The sequence below is a fragment of the Lagenorhynchus albirostris genome, chromosome 2 (genome assembly GCF_949774975.1).
Source record: "Lagenorhynchus albirostris chromosome 2, mLagAlb1.1, whole genome shotgun sequence".
NCBI classification, from domain to species: Eukaryota; Metazoa; Chordata; class Mammalia; order Artiodactyla; family Delphinidae; genus Lagenorhynchus; species Lagenorhynchus albirostris.
In genome coordinates, this window is record NC_083096.1 from 39,748,882 (window position 1) to 39,771,252 (window position 22,371).

The 22,371-nt window shown below is 42.1% G+C and overlaps 1 protein-coding gene across 1 annotated transcript; it reads right to left on the reverse strand.

Annotated features, from left to right (window-relative positions):
• Positions 1 to 10,789: 10,789 nt before the first annotated feature.
• On the reverse strand, positions 10,790 to 14,483 carry SLC30A1 (solute carrier family 30 member 1). The gene is made up of 2 exons (XM_060142119.1): positions 13,712 to 14,483; positions 10,790 to 12,039 (listed from the first exon to the last, which is right to left on the reverse strand). The coding sequence occupies exons 1-2, from the start codon at positions 14,322 to 14,324 to the stop codon at positions 11,135 to 11,137; spliced, it is 1,518 nt and encodes a 505-aa protein (XP_059998102.1). The 5' UTR covers positions 14,325 to 14,483; the 3' UTR covers positions 10,790 to 11,134.
• Between the last annotated feature and the right edge of the window lie 7,888 nt (positions 14,484 to 22,371).

The following is a 22,371-nucleotide window of genomic DNA, read 5'->3' on the forward strand; positions in this document are numbered from 1 at the left end:
CTTTCTTTCTTTTTTATGGCTGAGTAATATTCCATTGTATATTTATACCATGTCTTCTTTATCCATTCCTCTGTCAATGGACATTTAGGTTGCTTCCATGTCTTGGCTATTGTAAATAGTGAATATTTGGGTGCATGTATCTTTTCAGATTATGGTTTTCTCCAGATATATGCCCAGGTGCGATTGCTGTATCATATGGTAGTTCTATTTTTAGTTTTTTAAGGAAGCTCCATACTGTTCTCCATAGTGGTTGTACCAATTTACATTCCCACCAACAGTGTAGGAGGGTTCCCTTTTCTCCACACCCTCTCCAGCATTTACTGTTTGTAGACTTTTTTTTTCAATTTATTTTTCGGCTATGTTGGGTCTTCTTTGCTGCTTGCAGACTTTTCTCTCTAGTTGTGGTGAGCAGGGGCCACGCTTTGTTGCAGTGTGTGGGCTTCTCATTGCGGTGGCTTCTCTTGTGGAGCATGGGCTCTAGGCGCGCGGGCTTCAGTAGTTGTGGCTCGCGGGCTCTAGAGCCCTGGCTCAGTAGTTGGCACGGGCTATGTTGCTCCATCACCTGTGGGATACACCAGGACCAGGGATAGAACCTGTGTCCCCTGCATTGGCATGCAGAGTCTTAACCACTGGGCCACCAGAGAGGTCCTTCTTGTTTGCAGACTTTTTGATGATGGCCATTCTGACCAGTGTGAGGTGATACTTCATAAAGACAGTCTTTTCAACAAGGGGTGCTGGAGAAAGTGGAGATCCACATGTTAAACAATGAACGTAGAACATTCCCTCACACCATCTACAAAAATAAGCTCAAAATGGCTTAAAGAGCTAAATGTAAGAATGTAAATGTAACGAAACCATAAAACTCCTAGAAGAAAACATAGGCAAAACACTCTTTGACATAAATTGTAGCAATATTTGCTTGGATCAGTCTCCTAAAGCAAAAGAAATAAAAGCAAAAATAAACAAATGGGACCTAAATAAACTTAAAAGCTTTTACACAGCAAGGGAAACCATAAACAAAACAAAAAGACAGCTTACAGAATGGGAGAAAATATTTGTAAATTATGCAAATGACAAGGGGTTAATGTTTAAAATATACAAACAGCTCATACAACTTAATATCAAAAAAAAAAATCCCATCAGAAAATGGGCAGAAGACCTAAATAGACATTTCTCCAAAGACATACAGAAGTCTAACAGGCATGTGAAAAGATGCTCAACATTGTTAATTACTAATATTAGAGAAATGCATATCAAAACCATAATGAGGTATCCCCTCACACCTCTCAGAATGGCTATCATCAAATATACAGGAATATACAGTGGAGAAATATACAGTGAAAGAAGTTACAAATAAAAAATGTTGGAAAGGATGTGGAGAAAAGGGAACCCTCAGAAACTGTTGGTGGGAATATAAATTGGTGTACTCACTATAGAAAACAGTATGGAGGTCTCCAAAAAACTGAAAATAGAACTACCATATGATCCAGCAATTCCACTCCTGGGTATATATACAGAAAAGACAAACCCACTAATTCGAAACAGTTATACACGCACCCCAATGTTCATTGCAGCACTATTTACAATAGGCAAGACATGGAAGCAGCCCAAGTGCCCATCAGCAGATGACTGGATTAAGAATATGTGATATAGATATATATCACATATTCTACATATAAAATGGAATATTACTCAGACATAAAAAATGAATTCTTCCTTTTGCAGCAAAGTGGATGGACCTAGAGAATATTATGTTTAGTGAAATGAGACAGAGAAAGACAAACACTATATGATATCATTTACATGTGGAATCTAAAAAATAATACAAATGAAAGTATATACAAAACAGAAATAAAATCACAGATATAGAAAATAAATTTGTGGTAACCAAAAGGAAGAGGGAAGAGGGGAGGACAAATTAGGGTCATGGGATTAACAGATACAAACTACTATATATAAAATAGATAAGCAACAAGGTTATGCCGTATAACACAGGGAATTATATCCATTATCTTGTAATAACCTATAATGGAATAGAATCTGCAAAAATACTGAATTACTATGTTGTATACTTCAAACTAACATAATACTGTAAATCTATGCTTCCAAAAAAAGAAGTCCTGATAAATTTTGTCTAGAATTGTCCTTGACATTTTCACCATTAGAAAGAAAAATTAGGGGGACTTCCCTGGTGGTGTAGTGGATAAGATTCCATGTTCCCAATGCAGGGGGTCTGGGTTCGATCCCTGATTAGGGAACTAGATACCACATGCATGATGCAACTAAGAGTTCACATGCCACAACTAAGGAGCCAGCCTGCCACAACTAAGACTGGGCTCAACCAAATAAATAAATAAACATTTTTTTTAAAAAAGAAAGAAAGAAAGAAAAATTAGGGTCAATCCTTCTAAATTTCTATTTGAATATTCAAATTTGTACTTCAATAAAGGGTACCACTTTTGAACCCCAGAATATTGCCAGAAATCCATTTTTACTTTATATTTCAAGAGATAATGAAGGGTTTCCATGACCAATTTAGTTAGACACATCAGCACTGCTTTCTTAAGCAGAACAATCTTCTTAACCTGTTAGAGGAGCTCCTGTCTATCTGGTCCTATCAATGGCTACGAGCCTCAGAAATCAAATCTTCAGACTTTCTATTTGACCGTGTAGGTATGGAAGCATGGTTCCTGGACTTAAGGATGGAACTGAAGTTCAAACAAAACACAAAGGATCTATGTTACCATCTGGGTAAAAGGAGGAGACTAGATGTAGCATTTGGATCACTTGGGAAAGACTGGAGGAGTACCCACGGGGTTAGTCTTTCATGGTTGTCCTGGGCCATACGGCCTCCCTAGGAGACATTTGAGACAGTTGGAGTGTGTTGATATTGAGCCAAGCGAAGGGGAGGGTCTACAGACATTTGTGTGGAAGGAGGCCAGGGTTGCTAAACTCAATGCATGGGACAATTCTGTACTGTGATAAATTGTCTCACCCAAATGCTAATAGCACCACTGTTGAAAAGCAGATGGTCCTCTCCCTGTGTCTCCTCATCCACATTTAGCTCAATCACCTCTGCTCTCCAGTTCCCAAAATACCCACTGTTTTCAGCATAAAAGTATATGTAACCCATAGGTTTTTGTGCTCCAGGTGAAGAAGGTACTACCTCAAACAATACATGTGGTAGCTTAGCTAACTAGTGTGTAATGATTGGCACTGTCTGCAAAGCTAGATTAAAACCAAGGGAGAGGGACTTCCCTGGTGGCACAGCAGTTGAGAATCCGCCTGCCAACACAGGGGACACAGGTTTGAGCTCTGGTTCGGGAAGATCCCTCATGCCGCGGAGCGACTAAACCTGTGCGCCACAACTACTGAGCCTGCAAGCCACAACTACTGAAGCCCGCGCTCCTAGAGACCATGCTCCACAACAAGAGAAGCCACCGCAGTGAGAAGCCCACGTGCAGCAACCAAGAGTAGCCCCCACTCGCCACAGCTAGAGAAAGCCCGTGCAGAGCAACGAAGACCCAATGCAGCCAAAAATAAAATAAATAAATAAATAAATTCATTTAAAAAAAAAGACAGCAGGCTTTGTTCTGATGGCCGTTAAAAAAAAAAAAGGGAGACCCTAAATTCTAAAAAATATTGTTATTCCTCTCCGCCATGTAATTTGAATGACACAGCCATAACATAAGAAAGTTCTGACTTTTCATCTGGTGACTACTTTGATGTTTTTTATAAATATCAAATACTTTTACATTTATTCTCATTTCTTTTGCCTATCTATTGCTACTTGTTGGATGAAAATTTCAAAGAACTCTTCATTCTGAATTTAGTTATGAAATAGGGTGTTGATGGTTCAAAGTGATGGGAAAGCAAGCTACTTGCTGCGTCCTAGGTCTCTTGCTGAATTCCAGTTCTGGCTCCATCACTTACTAGCTAGATGCCTTTGGGTAAGGTACTTAATATCCATTTGTCTGTAAAATGGGAATAATGGAATACGGCTAACGGTTGGTAAGGATTAAATGAAAACGTATGTGGCTGGTATATAGTAAGTGCTCAGTATATTTTAGCTATTAATGGTGTTATCATTCTATCTTCTTCTACTCCTGCCATTCTTCAATGTTCATTCAAACCCCTTTGAATGCCTACAGTGCGCTAGACCATGTGCTAGATCCTGAGGAAATAAAGATAGAATATAACTCTGGGGCTTCCCTGGAGGTCCAGAGGTCAAGAGTCTGTGCTTCAAATTCAGGGGGCGCGGTTTCGATCCCTGGTGGGAGGAACTAGGGTCCCACATGCTGTGCAGTGCAGCCAAAAATTTTTTTTAAAAAAGAAAGAAGATAGTGTCATGTTACTTAAGAGAAAAAAGCCTACATAGGCTATAGTGAGGAGGGGGCAAAAATGTTCAGTTCTGAAGGCTGGGAAATGTCTATGGAATTTCTTTAAAAACAATATTGTCACTGACTTTCTTAGAGTATTTTCACCTAATTCAAAAGCAACAGCTCTCATCCAGATGTGCAATGCATAGTACATAAAATAAGGTTTTAGGAAATGTTGGCAGTCCTTCTGGAAAGACCATATTGTCTGATAATTCTTTTCTGAACCATTAATGATAAGATACATCCCAATAAGAAAAAAAGTTGGCCAAAAGCAGTGGTAAGATACCACTGATTGTATCGATGCATTCTGATTTTAGAAATGTTAAAGTATGAAAAAAGAATGTGGAATCAATTGAAATATAGTACAGTAGTGTTATATTTCGAGACCCCCAGTGGCTGCCTGAAATCACAGATTGTACTGAACTTTATATATATATATACTATGCTTTTTCCTACACACGTGCATACATACTTATGATAAAGTTTATAAATTAGGCACGGTAAGAAATTAACAATAAAACAGAACAATTATAATACTGTATTAAAAGTTATGTGAATGTGGTATCTCTCCGTTTCTCAGAATATCTTTTGTTTTTTTTTAGAAAGAAAGGCATTCCTTATTTTAATTAATTAATTAATTTATATTTGGCTGTGTTGGGTCTTTGTTGCTGCGCACGGGCTTTCTCTAGTTGCGGAGAGCGGGGGCTACTCTTCGTTGCGGTGCACGGGCTTCTCATTGTGGTGCCTTCTCTTGTCGCAGAGCACGGGCTCTAGGCGCGGGGGTTTCACTAGTTGTGGCACACGGGCTCAGTAATTGTGGCTCGCGGTCTCTAGGGCGCAGGCTCGGTAGTTGTGGTGCACGGGCTTAGTTGCTCCGCGGCATGTGGGATCTTCCCGCACCAGGGTTCGAACCGTGTTCCCTGTACTGACAGGCAGATTCTTAACCACTGTGCCACCATGGAAGTCCCCAGAATATCTTATTGTACAAATTTAATGCCTTTCCATTTTAACTAAGAATTTCTCATGCACTGTGGCTGTAACTTTTGCAGTTCAAGGTGCAACAGCAAAACTGGCACTCATTTTTCTCTCTCCACCATTTCAGATAGATTTGTTCTTACCGTAGATCTTAACAACCTCAGCATATGATTTTTTTCTTTCCTCACTAGGAGCTTTCACCTTTTCGCTTAAAGGAAGCGCTTTACAGTTTTTCTTTGGCATATCCCGATTGCCAGCATCACTACTCTTGTGCTTTGGGGCCATTAAGTAAACTAAGGGACACTTGTATACAAGCACTGTGACACCTTGACAGTCAATCTGACATATCTGATGAGATGGCTACTAAGTGACTTATGGTTAGGATACACTGGACAAAGGGATGATTCTCATCCCTGGGCAGGATGGAGCAGGACAGTGAGAGATTTCATCATGCTACTCAGAATGGCAGCAAGGCAGCAATTTAAAATATGAGGTGTTTTTTTTGTTTGTTTTTTGGGGTTTGTTTTTTGCGGTACGCGGCCCTCTCACTGTTGTGGCCTCTCCCGTTGCGGAGCACAGGCTCCGGACGCGCAGGCTCAGCGGCCATGGCTCACGGGCCCAGCCGCTCCGCGGCATGTGGGATCTTTCCGGGCCGGGGCACAAACCCGTGTCCCCTGCATCGGAAGGCGGACTCTCAACCACTGCGCCACCAGGGAAGCCCTGAATTTTATTTTTTATACAGCAGGTTCTTATTAGTTATCTTTTTTATACATATTAGTGTATATATGTCAATCCCAATCTCCTAATTCATCCCACCACCACCCCCCAAAACTTCTGAATTGCTTGTTTCTGAATTTCCCATTTAATATTTTTGGACCACGGTTGGCTTTGGGTACCTGAAACCTCAGAAAGCGAAATCAAGGATAAGGAGAGACTGCTGTACTGTATATGTAGATGTGGGCATGTGTATTTGGGAACTAGTTCAGGATCTTAGCATTGAATACCTAGTAAACTGATGTCTTCCGGTCTCTTTGTCTACTTCCCGTTACAAATCTATCCTGTACAATACCCTTTCCACTTTCTCATTTATCCACTCAAAAATTGAATGTTTCCTCTCTTCTTATGAAACCAAATTCAAATCTGTTGACATGGCACTTTTAACCTTGTTTTTCACAATCTCCTACCTCTGGACTCTCAACCCTCTATACTCTGCACCCCCTTACCGCTCAACCCCTACCCCTCTCAGTTTTAACCTACCCAAATCCTGTCCAAAGATTTTTATCCCTTTTTTCGAATGTCTATTGTCTTTATCAATTCTATTAATTATCTACTGCCATTTATTGTCCATTGATTTCTCAACTGTTTATCTCCCAACTGAAGTACAATTTAAGAAATTCTTTATATGAGACTGCATTTATGACAGTCCTGAACTCATACAACCAAACTCATGTATTAATGTGCTCTTGTGTCAATAGTTTCAGATGATTATATAATTGTAAAATATTCAATAATCCTTGTTAGTAACTATGCTTACAAATTAAAGAAAAAAAATAACAAGTACCAAAAGGAGCAGGTTAACCTGTAACTACATAATTTGTAAGTTTAATGCTTATAATAAAAACATTTCCTATCCATTGAATATTTGTTAATGAGCCTTTGTATTGTTACCCTTTCAATTTCAATGGCAATTTTTACCCACATTTGTTTTCTTCCACACCACTGTCCTGTAACCTGGTCACCCTGCACTCTAGGAACACATGTTAAGCTGAAATTTCCCTTTCAGTGACTGAAGTCCTACTCTCTGCTACATAACCCAGCTTAGCACAGAAGGGGAGGCCATATGCACAGAACAATGAACTAGATATTAAAATTAGTTTATTTTTCTACCTAACTTTTAATAAATGAGAAGAAACACAGTAGTCTGTCTCATAAAGAACATTTATAATACGTAACAATCCATAAAGCCTCATGGTGAGGTAGGAACAGCTTTGGAAACAACGCACAGTCAGAAAACATACAAAAGTTAGGTAAAATGTTGCAGCACTAAAGACATTTTATCTGCATCTGCATTTCATGAGATGATAATTGCATTTAACTGTGCCACATCTGGCCCAAAGGACACCCTATGGCAGACACAGAACAACACAACATGTAAGTTTCATAAAGAATCACAGAATACACTGATACACTTCATTGTGCTGTTTCAAGGCAGAACCATAACATGGCAATTTTTTGTGTCTTTTTATATATAACCACATATTAATTGTATGTTACATTCCCTTCAGCATCTTTTTGCCAAAGACACTAAACCATAAAGTTTTTGGTTTAAAAGTTTAAATTGAATGACATACAAAAAGCTCTTGTGCCAGTGAAAATGACTGCTAAGTATTCCAGAGCTTGTTAGTAAAACTAAATAGCATTGTCACATAATATTGGTAGAGCTACATCAAAATAGTGCTGTTACAATTCCCATTTCAGATGGTCAAACACTGTATGACAGTTTCAATTTAAAAAACGAGAAACCCTCCACCTTCCCAAGAGTTTTAACACTGTTTTATGACTTAAATGAAACTCTATTAAAATAAATATTTCTATATGGTAGGATTCTTCTCCTTATTTGCGTATGTATGAACATCTTAGGACAGCAGGTAAATGACATTTCATCAAATGGTATCTGCTTAAAAACAGTAAAAAGCTTCAACTCAATACCAGTTAGCCTACTAAATACTTCACATTAGATTCCATAGGACTTTTCCCTCAAAACTTTCAAAAATTCAAAATTAACTGAGGATGTTACCAAGATACAAACATATTAACATAGTCTTCTACCTGTTGTGATTTTCCAAGGTGCTCTTGATGGAAATCTTTCCCGTTCAAATTACACACCTTAGTTATTCAAATAGATTGTTTTCTAAAATGTTAAAATACATACAGCAAAGTGTTTGTGAGTTTTTGACTATTCTTTTAGGTTCTAGTCCATACTTTTATAGTGCAGATGCTCTTCAAAAAGAAACCTTATTAAAAAATCATATAAACTAAAATGTGACAATGGAGAATTAAATCTCTCTCATCACTAAGGCGGCATTTGGCTTGGAAATAATGTCTGGGTTGATTTTAATTCAGGCACATGTAGCACCTCCTTCTTACTAAATTGAGACAACAGACACATTTCTAAACACATATTCTAAATACACTGATCTTGCTCAAATATAAAAGAGCCAGCAGGCGAGATGCACCTCCTAAAACTGATGCAGTGTTATAAAACAGCATTTAAATATTGGGTTTAAGTCGCCTAATGATTCATGGTATTTCCCTCATTTTCTTGCAGGAAGGAATAAGCTATTTTGGAAAAGACACTTAAATCCCACAATATTTAAATATAAAAGCATTTTTAAAAAAGATAATGCTAATATAGCTAAAAATGGGTTAGAAAGTGCATTGTAAAGAAATAAATAATTCTCTGCTAAAACTCAAAAGGTGAGTCAGTGCCCACTGATTTTGCTATTATGACAAAAGTCCTTTGAAAAAAGAGAATCCTATGGTACCACTTTGTTACATATGAGCTACTTAAAATTATCAAAAGTGAAATAACTGAAATCTAAAGGCTGTTACTTTCAAAGCACTTATGAGAAAAAAAAAGCCCTTGTCCCATACTTATACACCATTTAAAAAAATCCTCTTTCAGTCGATGTCTTATGCTTTACACAACCTTTAAGAAATAGACCCAACAGAGCACTGTAAAGAAAACCTCATTGAATTTCACCAGTTATCCTTTCGTATCATTACTGACATGTTTCTATAACATAAACTGTTTTGAGATCTTCAAAAAATGGTTTTGTAAAGTGTTAAATCAGGAATGTACTTGATACAATTCGAAGCTTTCTCTTGTTCACCCATGAGCTTCCCCAATTTCATGTTTAAAAAAAATGTTTGCAAAATTCAAAGTAACTACCAGTTTAGGAATTGAAATACACAATATCAGAGAAAAGTATTAAATGATAAAGATGTATTGCGAATTGGCAGGTTATGGTTTTGGCCCATTATAGCAAATGTGAACTTACAAACTGTGTTCCTAAAATTACCTCATTCTCACTGGAAAAATCGGGTGTTCTTAAATAGGCCCATTGCCAGCAATAGGCTTACACTAGGAAAAAAACACACCATCTACCACAAAAGATCATCCCTTTAAAAAGTTAACTGTCAAATGCCACCATTTTCATCTTAAGACCCATTAGATAATGAATTATTTCAAATCCCAAAAGGTAGCCATCCCAAAAGTAGTCAGCTATAAAAGTTACTAAAGTAGTCAGGATACCTCGTTTCTAGAAAAATAGAGCTATACATGATAACTGATATTAATATCCATCCTTTTGAGGACAAAAATCTAGTTTCTTCACAAAGCATAACCCCTCCCTATCAAGAAAAATATAACTTAAATACCCTTAAATAATATTTGTGTATGGATTTGGAATCCATACCAACAATGAAATAGCTAAGAACAATTTCCTGTGTAGATATTATGGCATCTTGCAAGATAAGCTACTATTGGAAGATCTGAGCAATGTCAAGACAGAATGACTTATAGAATCTCAATTATTAATTGTGGCGTAACTAATTTTGCTTTTTGAGAATTTAATATCCAAACTGCATTAACCTTCAGATTCCTTTTTTCTCCCAAGTCAATGGCTCTTGGCAGAGCACAGGCATTGCTGGTTGGACTCAGACAGCTCTGTTGAATCCATTCATGATTGGTCACTGTGAAAGGACTAACTCTGAAGTTATTTTTAAAACCCACAATTTAAAAGATGAGATTAATAAGCTTTCATTTAACATGTAGTTATTAGATTAAATTTAATGTCCTTAAAAATATTTACTGTATATATTTTATGAGTAAACTTTCAACTCAATGTTCCCAATGCCAATCTTTCAAAGAAAGTAATGCTGGTGAACATGTCCATGTTTTAGACCATTTTTTTTTTTTTTTTAAAAAAAAAGGTTAAAATTCTCAGAATAATTTAGAAATGTAGTCTGAATATTAACATACAAGAATCTAAATATTTAATTTGGTAAACTTTCTTCCCTGCTCTTACTCCCCATATGCCCTATTATATGTACACACAGTTCAATTTGTTAATTATTTCACTATTTGTTAGAATAATACTCAGCAATATAAGATACAGAATAGTAACTGATCTTCAGTATCATAAATACCCCCATGTGAAGAAAAAAAGGAACTTTTCCTAATAATTTTCATGAGTCATTCTTAAAATGTTGCCATTATGCTATGCAATGATCTCAAAGGGCAAGTAAATATTACATAAAATGTCAAAAGAAACAAACCTGTTGATGAATTTTTAAAGTTCCAGCATTTATAATTCTAATAAACAAAATATAACACTGGGGGAAAAGAAAAGCAGAGAAATTCCAGTAACAATTTTAATTTATTTATCCCCCTAATTAATTTTTTACCATGGAAAAACTGGAAATCAAATGTCATTATGTTATATAAGGTTTATACTTACTTTAAACAAAAATGTAACATAGTGTTAAAACTGGCTTTCCAAAACTGTTACAGCATAGCTGTACTCTGCACTAATAATCACAAAGTTGTAATATAGAACTCTGTTAAGCAGTCCCATTATGTTCTTACAAAAATAGAATTAAACTGTGTGACCAGACAAGGACTTCAATTACACTACTTGGCAAACATAGAATTTCAATGGAGTCTTTTTCCTCTTGCAGTTTAAAGCAAAAGTCAAATATCACATCTTTTCCAAGACTCACAAAGATGATTCAGGTTGTTTGTTTGGCATTTTTTTAATCTCTATCACAACAGCAGGGATGTTTTCAACTTTAGTCCTCCTGGGCTGCTTCTCTAGATTGTCACTAAGTTCTAAACAAGAAATGCTAACTGCTGGGGCCTTTTCTGCATCCTTTCCAGATTGGGCTTGTGGCCGTGTCCCACAACATTGCTTCAAAGCACACTGAGTTCTGCAGGCAAGTTCACATGGGACTACACTTGACTTAGAGCCTACACTAGCAAATTCAGGCTGAATGGTAGTAGCATGAATTCCGTGATTATGGAAAACGTCTTTAATGATCTTAGCCACCTGCATGTATGATGTCGGGTCTTCACATTTTATGTGAGCAGTGGCAATGATTCTGCTTCCAGCAAGTTGCCAAACATGTAATTCATGAACTTCCTCAACTCCTTCAACATCTCGAAGTTCTTTTATCAAATTTTTGATATCAATTTGTTTAGGAACAGTTTGGAGAAGAATAAGAGCAGACTCCTTAAGTAATGGATAAGTTGTGTAAAGAAGTATACAAACCATTACAATACAAAGAGTTGGATCTAAATATAGCACCCAGCAAGGACCAGCCTCATAAACTGTTGCATGAGTACTATTAATTAATTCTACAAATGCTTTGCAGGGGTCAGGGGTACATGGGTTCACACACATCTCCCCTTCAGGACAACCTTCCCAAGAAAAGTAAAAGACTAAGGCATTTACTACTACAATCACTGAACCCAAAGCATCTCCAAAGACATGCAGAAAAACTCCACGCATGTTAAGCTGTCCAGCCTTATCATCATCATCTTCCAATTCCACCTGGTCAGGTTCTCTGATAAGATTCCCATTCACTTGTACTTCCATTGCATCATTTCTGGACTTTTCTGGATCTACAAAGAAATAAAAATTCTGTATCAAACACATCTAAAGTGTTTATATAAACATTCTTGCCTAATTCCATTTAAGTGACAGAAGTGAAAATTTTTCATAAAACATAATAAGAAATGTGCTCAGAGTGATTTAATATAAATTGACATACTGGGAACAAGCCAGGACATAATGGCCAGGGCTAAATTAAGTCATTAAGATGATATTGCTTCCCCATACTCCTAACCACCCTCCTACCTTCCCACCTCCAAATAAAGTTCACCTTTTCTGTGGGGGTGGGGTCCTGTGAACATTCTCCTATACTTGTTGGCATACACCAAAAAGAAAACAAAATTGAACGCTATCACCCAAAATTAAACGCAACTATGGATAAATCTAATACAAATGGCTGACCTGACGCAGAGGTCTAGTCACTTTTCGTAGTCCTTAAGGTGTTAACTTTTAAACTTTTATCATTTATATAAATGATAGTCTCTTGATAGAAGAGGTTTAGAAACTGACAAATCAACAATATAAACCTATCAGCAATCACAGAGACTTCAGGAAAAGTTGGAACTAAATGATCACTATCTACCCTACTAGCTCCTAAACCAAACGTACGGATCCTTTAAGGGAATTATACACATCAGAGCAGCTTAATATTCTTTGGAATAACACCTGGCAGAGTGGGAGTGAGAGGAAATTCAATTGTTTATTAAACATTTTCAATGTACAACTTGAATTTCATTAACATGATATTCTGCATCCTGGAAAGAGGAAAACTGTCTATGTGGTATCATACAACTAGGTAAATAGATGTAAATGGAAAAAAGTGGAAGGAAATACAACAAACTGTTAACATCACTGAGCTTGGGTAGTAGGGCATTAGGTTGATTCCTTTTCCCGTCTCCTTTCTTTCAACATTCATTTCCCAATTTCCTTCAAGCGCGCTTAATGTTTAGAATGAAAACTATCCATTAAAAATATAAGATGAATAAATTACCATCGCTTTTATCTTAGTACGATTATGAAAAATCCTAAAGTGAAATGTTAAACATGCCCATACACGTTCTAAGTCTAGGATTTTCAGGATTAGGTTTAGATTTTAGAAAATTAACTGAAACATACATTGCTGCTCATGATAGAAACCTTTAACGAGGGTTTTGAGCTCAGGAAAGTCAATCACTAGATAGCCCCGAATACAATATTAAGAAACTTGTTTGAAGGGCATAAGAACTACTTGGGCAGAGCAAGGTTCCTAACAGCCAACAACTGAGGACTAAGTGGGGATTCTCTCCGTTTCCCAATAGGCCCAAGAAATTAGCATTTTTTGATCCTGCTAACGCCAAAATCAGGCAGCCTCTTGAAACGACAGCCTGTAAAGACTGTTAAGTGCGGTTGCGGACCGCAGCGGGCTGACGGTCACCTCCTGACCTTTTGCCCGCTCTCACCACCACGGTGCCCATCTACACTCCCAGACGCGCTCCCCCGGCTCCTGACACCGGGCTGAAAGGGGGGCCGCGTCCTCCGGGCGAGGCGGGGTGTGAGTGCCGGAGCGGGAAGGAGTGGCCAGGTAGGCGGCGCGGCGCGGTCGGCTCGGACACCAGGGGGCGTGCTGGCCATCCTGCCCGGGGCCATCCCGGGGTCCGGGCTCCCCAATGCCAACCACCTGCGGCGGCGACTTTCTCTGCTCACCTGTCCGGTCCAGTTTCAGCCCGTTGGAGTTGCTGCTATTGGCCACCAGGATGTTGGTCTCCTCCTGGTCGGGACCCTGCTCACCTGGGGCCCTGTTGTCGCTACCCCCGGTGCGGGTGCTCTTGCCGCGGCCCCCCTTGGGGAGGCCGTGGCTGTGCCCCCCGTGCGAGTGCCCGTGGCCGGAGTCGTTGCCGAAGCCGCTATGATGGTGGAAGAGGCAGAGCCCCAGCACGTTGACCACCAGCCCCGCCACGCCGACCCCGAGGACCACCAGCGGCTGCTGCATCTCGTGCGGCTCGAGGAAGCGCTCGATGGCCTCCAGCAGGATGGCGAAGCAGAGGCCGGTCAGGAAGATGGCGTTCACCAGAGCCCCCATCACTTCGGCCCGGATCCAGCCGAAGGTGTTCTTCTGGGTGGCGTGGGTCCGCTGGGCGAAGCGCTCGGCCACCAGCGCCACCACCAGCGCCAACACATCCGACAGCATGTGGAAGGAGTCGGAGAGCATCGCCAGCGACGAAGTCACCCGGCTCACCACCACCTCCAGGACCATGAACATGAAGGTCAGCATCAGCATGCACAGCAGCCGGCCCCGGTTCCGACCCCAGCACCCCATGGCTGCGGCTCAGGAGCCCGCCGAGCGCGGCCCGGACACTCGTGAGGCGGCGGCGGCGAGGCGCCGAGGGCCGGCGACCCGGCGACCCGGCGACGGATGGAGGGCGGCGCGGGGCTCTCACCGCCCGAGCCGGGCCGCTCGGGAGTCTGCCGTGGGGCCTCGGCGGCCGGACAGGGGCGAGCCCGGGGTCAAGCCGCCGAGCCCCCGCGCCTGCGGGCGTCCCCGGCGGGCCGGCGGCGCGCTGCTCCTCAGGCGTCCGTCCTCGGAGCTGGCGCGGAGGCCCGGCTCAGCCCCAGTAGCCCCCACACCTAGAGCGGGCGGCGGCGGCGCGGAGCTGGGGCTCCCGGAGCCCGCGGACCGAGAGCCGGAGCAGGAGCAGGCGAGCGGCGGGGGCGGGCGACCAGCAGCTCCGTGCTGCAAAGGCTCCAAGCATCTGCGGGCTCTCCACGCAGGTCTTCCCCTCGCTGGTCTCCCTCCGGAGTCGCTCGGACCGAGGAGCCAACGCCTGAAGAGCTAAAGAGGCGGCGGCCACAGCAGCTGCACTCGGCCCGGTATCGGGCGCCTTCTTCGCCCCCCCCCGCCTTTGCAGACGGTTTACAAAAAAACTTTGCTTTGCACTCGGAACCCCCGTTTTCACACGGACCCGAACGTGACAAGGCCTCGCCGTCCCGCCCACCAGGCCCGGCACGCTTCCCCATTGGCCAGGATCCCGTCACGACAGCTGTCGCGCCCCGCCCATCAGCGCTCACTATTGGATGGAGGCTCGGCGGGGCAGGAGGGGGCGGTGTCACGGCGCCAACAGATGGGGGGCGGGGCCTTTCCCTTCAGGAGCCGGGCGTGGGCTGGGGGCCGCGGCCGGGTGCAGCGATGGACGTCGTGGGGGAGGGAAGGGGGCGCGGGCCGCGTGCAGCAGGAGGGGGAGGGACAGGGCGGGGCAGGAGGGGTCCCCCAGGCGTGGCGGGGCTTTTGCTCTGGGGCTGCGAGTTCTCGCAGCCCCCCGCCGGGCAGCAAACAGACTTTGATCCTCCGAGCCGGGTCCACGTGGGGCGGGCCGCGCGGCCGCTCTGTGACAGACGGCAGCCTGGGAGGGTCCGGGAGGGGGAGCCCTTGTGTTCGGGGCCCTCGGGTGGGCGCTCCTGTCCGGAGAACCGAGATTAGGCCGACAGACTCGTAAACAAGTGCAGCACGTAACTTGTGACTCTGCTCAGCACCTAGCTGAAGAGTTAGTTCAGGGCGGTCCTGCGAGGGGCTGAACGGAATCTTTGTAAATGTTTCAATAAAGCAGATCACCCCTATCACCACCATCCCCAGGAGAGCTTGTGTGAAGTACGATATTTCTGTTACTGATTATTTAAGGACCATTTAGGGTACAGAGTTAAAGCAGGAGAAACCTGGGTTCTGGTCCTTGCTTTGCCACTAGCCAGCTGTGTGACCTTGGGCCAGTCAACCGATCTCTCTAGACCTGTTTCTTCATCTATAGGATTGGACAAGAGGAACTCTTAAGATTCCTCCTGACTTTAAAATTCTAAGGCTCTATGACATAACATTTTATTTATAGGCTAGAAACAGCAGAACCCTGTGTCGGTTGCCATGGGAAGGGGAGGAGCAGTAAGAATACAGAAGAATGAGCTTCTGTCCAGGTGAAGGTAAAATATAAACATATAAAAATTTAAATTACTATGAAATACTCCTAATTGTGCCAACACTAGTTTAGATTGGATACATATGTGCTGTGCTATGAGTGGAGATTAGCTAATTTGAAAGTGAAGCCTTCCTGCTTCATAAGTGGAGAGATGGCTGGTCTCAGAGTGGCCTGAACTGGACTCCCAAAGGCCTCACCACAGCCCCTGAACAGCAGGAAGGACCTGGAATTGCTCTGGACTGCTGGAAGACAAAGGTAGTGCTAGCCAGTGCCTCGGGGTCTGTTAAATAAGGCTTGTTTGGGGGCATGTTTTTTCATTTAAAAAATATTTTTATTATTTCTATAAAAGATTTCTCACTTGTGTATGGTGTGTTTCTTATCTCCCCACCCAGACTAGAGAGCCAGATCCTCATCTATTTCTGTTCTTCTGGAATAGAAAGAATGGAGGAAATTTTCTGAGACATTTATTATGGAAGAATTGCTAGGACTTGATTAACGGGATATTGGGAGAGTGAAAGCTGATGAGGAGAATTTAACAAAGATAGTTTTTAACTTGACAAGGAAAATATTGCTTTAAACAGGTGAAGAAGTTGGGAAGGGGGTGCAAGAGCTGATTTTAAGGGGAAAATACTGGGCCTGTTTTTAAGGTGCTGAATTTGAAGTCTGGATGGTGGCAGCTCTAAGGAATGGGGAGATGGGATTGGGGACTTCCATAATCTCCTCTCCTTTGGTGTAGACAATTGATGTTTGTGTGCTCATGTATGTAAACACAGCTTCAAACCTCCTTCTAACCAGCTGCTCCTATATAGAAATTGGGGAGCCACGTTTGGGTCAAGATATCCTATGGAAATGGCCAGGAGGCAGTTGGAAGACCATTTTGCCTCCTATTGGGAGGGGCTGTGTCCCTTTATTTAAAAAAATAGATTCCTTTATGGAGTTCCCTTGTGGTCTAGTGGTTAGGATTCAGTGTTTTCACTGCTGTGGCCCGCGTTCAATTCCTGGTCAGGGGAACTGAGATCCCTCAAGCCGCTTGCGGGGTGGCCAAGGCGGGGAAAAAAAGATTCCTCCAAGTGTGAGAGCTTAATGCCCAAAGAGTAATCAATAAGGAGATGTAGAAGGCAAAGATTCTCAGCAAACAAGGTAGCAATCCTTTCAAAAACAAAGCGGACTGAATTGGGAGATGTTTAGGCTCACATAAAAGCAGGCTCTTAGGTTCAATTCAACTCAGTAGTCACTTATGAGAACCTGCTTTGTGCAGCGTCTTTTTTTTTTTTCCTCTTGTAAGCCACTTCCCAGACAATGTGCTTTATACTCTCATAACTAGAAGGGGGGAGGGGTGTCAGAGGTACATTTTCCACGTTGGAAAAAGTCATAATCATGCATTCCAGAAAGAGTAATATCATTTATATAACAGCAAAACATTTTAGTCAAATAAACTTTTCTTCCCCCCACCCGGCATAGTGTAGTCAAAATACTTCAGTAGCTTGACTCAAATTTGTCCTTTTTCAGCTGGTTATCCTAGCATAGCGTTAACACAGCCAGAAGGGGGTTAAAATGAAGAGAAACCATACCATTATTCACCACCACCCCTGGAAGTTGTGGCCCCAGGATGAGTAAGATGGCTTGGCTGTTTCTTCCTAATTCTTGAGAACTCTCCTGACAATTTGCTTGGCTTCCAAACTGACTAAACTCAGCATACTTTAAAGATGAGAAAATAACGCTTCTTTTGGAAAAAGACTGCCAGTTTGAGTGAACGTCAAATGTTTAACACAAACTTTGCAATTTCAGAGCCCTCTAAGACCTCTCCCTGCTCTATCAACGCCAAGCTCCTCCAAATTGGAGCTTCCTAGCTCAAGGATCTAGCCTGCACGTTATCAACCCAAAGTGTAGGTTTAAAAGGATTCCTGTAAAAAACAAACAAAAACTGCTAAGCACGGACACACCTCTGAATCTTGGTTTTTAAAAATCATGAGTGTATGAAGCTGTACCGTCGACAAACAGATGAAGAAAAACATGTGAAAACCAGATTACATCTGACTTTGGTTGATGGCAAATCACTTCTAATGTTCAATCTTGAGGCAGAAATGATGAGGAAATCAGATCTGTTTGTTTTGTTTTGGAATGTATTGAATAATTATTACAAATATAAACTAAAATCTCTAGCAACAACATGAGGGCCAAGGCTTGAATTTTTAGCTGCTTCCTGAGGGAACAGGCAGTAGAAAAAAGAATAAACAAGTAACAGTGCAGTAATAAAGCCCAGAAACATCACAAAAGGGCTCGGAGGTATAAGGGAAACCATATGAAAGAAAGGGTCAGAGCAGGAAACCCTACTCGGAAGCAAAGGAGAAACAGGAACAGGGTAGGGAGTAGAATGTACAGTGAGAGGCCCAGGAGAAACACTGAGCTTTGTGTATTTGTTGGTTAAGCTAAAGAATGGCAGGTGAGAGTGAATAACAAAGGAAAACTCATTTTTCTTAGAGACTGAAAACTGGATCCAAGATCTCCGGTCATGCCTGGAAATTAAATCTAGAAATAAAGGCCCTGACACCTATACAGAAAGGCTTGTTAAAAGCATTTGTGAATTTTTTGGGTGCAGTGTTATGTAATACCAGAAATTGTGGAAGGCACAGTTAGTCAGTTTTAAGGTTTAGGCTGACTGCCCATTCTTTCTTTAGCCCTTCTACTCTAGGAGCTGGAGATTGTAATTAAAATTCAAGGTACAGAAGTTTTAAAAAAATATAATTTAATTTAAAATGTGTTTCTATGACTCTGTCCATTACTTATCTATAAAGATGATGTTGACCAGTAAACTATTTTGAAAGTATTACACGCCTAATGAGTTTTAGAAAGTTCAGGGAACTGTTCCTTAAAAATTACTGACTTTGGACAAGTTACTTAAAACTCTCTAGGCCTCACTTCCCCCATCTTTTTAGTGAGGCATTCTGAGAGATGGCCACTTCACTGGAGTTAAGATGTGAGTAAAGGAGATGGTACTGCCTGCCTGATACTCTCACGGTGGGTGGGAGTGGGGGGCTTTCAGGCTACCTGTACCTGGGGTCACCATGAATCCAGGGCTGAAATTTTTAACTTGCAGATTCAGACACCACATTTTACCTGGGGTAAACTGATTCACACGGACTCAAAATGGACTAATTTGCTGGCCATAACCCCCCCTTTATTCACTTTGTCTTAGAGGGGAGAGCTCATTGCACAGAGCCTGCCTCTCTCTTGTGGGCAGGGCCTCTCAGAAGCAAGGTTGTATGGGGAGCAGAGAACTAGGCCAGAGGAGTTGGATCTTCCACGGAAGGGAGCGTTTCTCTCTCCTGAGCTGTTAGAGTCTCCTGCCTGTCTCTGCACATACACTCTGCCCTCCTGTGTCTGAGTTACACTCCATTTTGCTGCCAGAGTGATCTTTTCAAAAAGATCTGATCCTGCCAGATCTGATCATTTCAAAATACACATCCTCCTCCTCCACCACCACCACCACCATCACAGCTGCAATCCCTCCGTGGCTTCCCAGTGCTCTGAGGAGACAAGCCAAACTCGAATGCACAGGGCTGGGCATGGTCTGGCCCTAGCTGCCCTCCCCAGCCTCATCCCATCACTGCACCTAACAGGCCTGGCCTTTCTGATCACTGTGCCTTTGCGTGCTCCCTCCTGCGAAAACAGCTGTGCACACACTGTTCCCTCTGCCTGGGACACTCTTCCCTCCCTTCTTCCCCACCTTAGTTCTTGCTCATCCTTCAGCTCTCAGCTTAAGGGCCACTTCCTCAGGGAAGTTTTCTGTAAGCCCTCTGACTGGGTCAAATCACTCTAGTACAAGTTGTCTTGGCTTCTGGTCCTGATCTTTTGCCACACAGAGCAAGGATGCAATTTACATTTATCCATTTGAGGATCTGATTAGGCTGTAAGCTCCATGTGGGCAAGGGCAGTGTGTGCTTTTGTTCATTATTGTATCTATCCCCAGCCAGCCTGGCTCAGTAAGTGTTTATTGAATGAATGAATGAATGTTGATAAATTACCTTTCTCAAGCTTAGTAATTCGTGTATTCATTCAACAGATCCTTATTGAACATCCATGGCTCCCTGTCTAGACTGGAACATGAGAATCAGAGAACCCTTTTCTTCTAGACAGTGTAGAAAACACTGTGACACGATCTTATTAATTACCTCATTGTTTTCTTTACTTCAAGCAGGCTACCACCATTTTGCTGTGATATTATCTCATACAAGGTGCAATTAATTGAGTGAAGCTAGGACCCACCCTTGAAACCCACCACGGCAACATTCTAGGTTCTCATAGTTTTCAGAGTACTTCCACATCCCTTATTTAAGGGGCTTGATGACCCTATAAAGTTTGCAGGGCAGATTCTACAGATTATGGGCTGAGACTCCAAGAAATGAAGAAAGTTGCTCAAGGTCCCACTGCTTTTGAGGCCCTAATCGCACCAGCAGCGTGTTTGTTTTTAACTTCATACCCAGATTTGGGAGAAACAAACTCAGTTTGAGGCTCCAGACCTCACATGCGCTAACTACTACAAATCTATCATTCATCTCAGTTTTAAAGGTCTCTGGTTCTATGATTTTCTTATTAATTTGTAATTACTATAAGGACTAAGGGGAGGTGGCCTACTTGTGAGTGACACCTCTTTAACAGGTCACTCCAAAATCTGATTCTCTAGTGGTGTGTTCCAAAATTGGGTCCTGATCACACACAACTCTGTAGAGTGAATTCCTCATTGTTTTGCCTACTGCTTTTGTGTACCTCTTACTTTCAATTTCTTTAACAGCTGGGATGCCTTCCAAAGGACTAACATTAGGGAAAATACTGACCCCTCACCTGGGGTGGCTTATTAAAATGCTGATGCAGTAAGGTCAGTCGTGGAGCCTGCCATTCTGAATTTCCAATAAGCTCCCGGGGGATGCCAACGTTGGTGTTTCCCAGACCACACTTTGAGGACCAAGATGTTAGAAGCTTTTTTGTTTTCGTTTTGTTTTGTTTTTTTGCGGTACACTGGCCTCTCACTGCTGTGGCCTCTCCTGTTGCGGAGCACAGGCTCCGGACGCACAGGCTCAATGGCCATGACTCATGGGCCCAGCCACACCGCGGCATGTGGGATCTTCCCGGACTGGGGCATGAACCCATGTCCCCTGCATCGGCAGGCGGACTCTCAACCACTGCGCCGCCAGGGAAGCCCGAAGCTTTTTGTTTTAACCTTGGAAAGAGGCTATTCCGTGGAGTTAAGCTATTCCCATGCCAAAAAAAAAAAAAAAAACCTCAAACTTTAAAATGTTTTGATTTTACTTTTTATTTTATATTCATCTGTCATATTTGAATTTTATTTTGTTATAAATGATATCACTTCTATATTAAAATTTTAAAATGAAATCAAATGTCTTATCCTTGTAGGAAAGCACGCCTTAAAATTAATCAAGGTCCAGGTGTGAATATGCATTTCAGTTTCTGCCTTCACTGTGTCAGAAAAGAATAATTACTTGGCAGCTTTTGGAAATATTTTTGTTATTCTGACTAACATGAATGGCTCCCGAAGTCTGAATAATAGGTTGGGCTGAGGACTCAGAGTATGACTGGGGGTCTCTTGCACTCAAACCTTTCATTATCCAACATGAAAAGCCTATCAATTACTGATCAAATCCTCGTAAGGAGCCTAAAAGACGTAAAATGAATAAGGGGTGTTTAATATTTAGGCAGCACCAGGAGCAGCAATAGTCACCAAAAAGAGTAGTGGGAAGTGAGGTTAGAGATGCTTCCCTCTGCCTGTCTGCTGATTCCAGAAGAGAGCGAAGATCTAGTCTCATCGTAGCTGCATCTACAGACCATTCCCATGAGTCCTTGTTATTGACTTTATTTATGCTTTGCACTGGCTTCAAGGCTTATTCCATCATAAGGTCAGAGTTGACCATCTCTTAAACTCAAGAGAGACATATTTCAGTCCCCAAAGTGCCATTGTCTTAAAAGTGACCACAATCAAAACTATGGGGATTGCATTTCTAGGCGCTACTCAGGTGTCTTCAAATGTGAGAGCAATCCTTTAATGGAAAAACCAGTGCCTGCTAAATTGGGGCAAATGGAGATTGTTTTATCTCTCAATTGCCTCCTGATGTGGAACCTAGGAAGGTGGAAGAGATAAGTCTAATGGAAAAGAGCATCTGGCCCCACATGTTAGGATGAAAAGAAGGATGAGCTATTAAGCATTCCTCTCTGCTTCTGTGGCCAGACCTCCAGTCCAGGCCTACATGTCTCTCAGAGCAATTATGTGAGCACTTCTAATAGGTCTCCCATTCCCGCCTTCCTCCAATCTATTTAACGCAATGCTTTCTGATCAATATTCCCGTATATCAATGCTCACAGGACACTCTTGCTCAAAACCCTCAGTGGCTG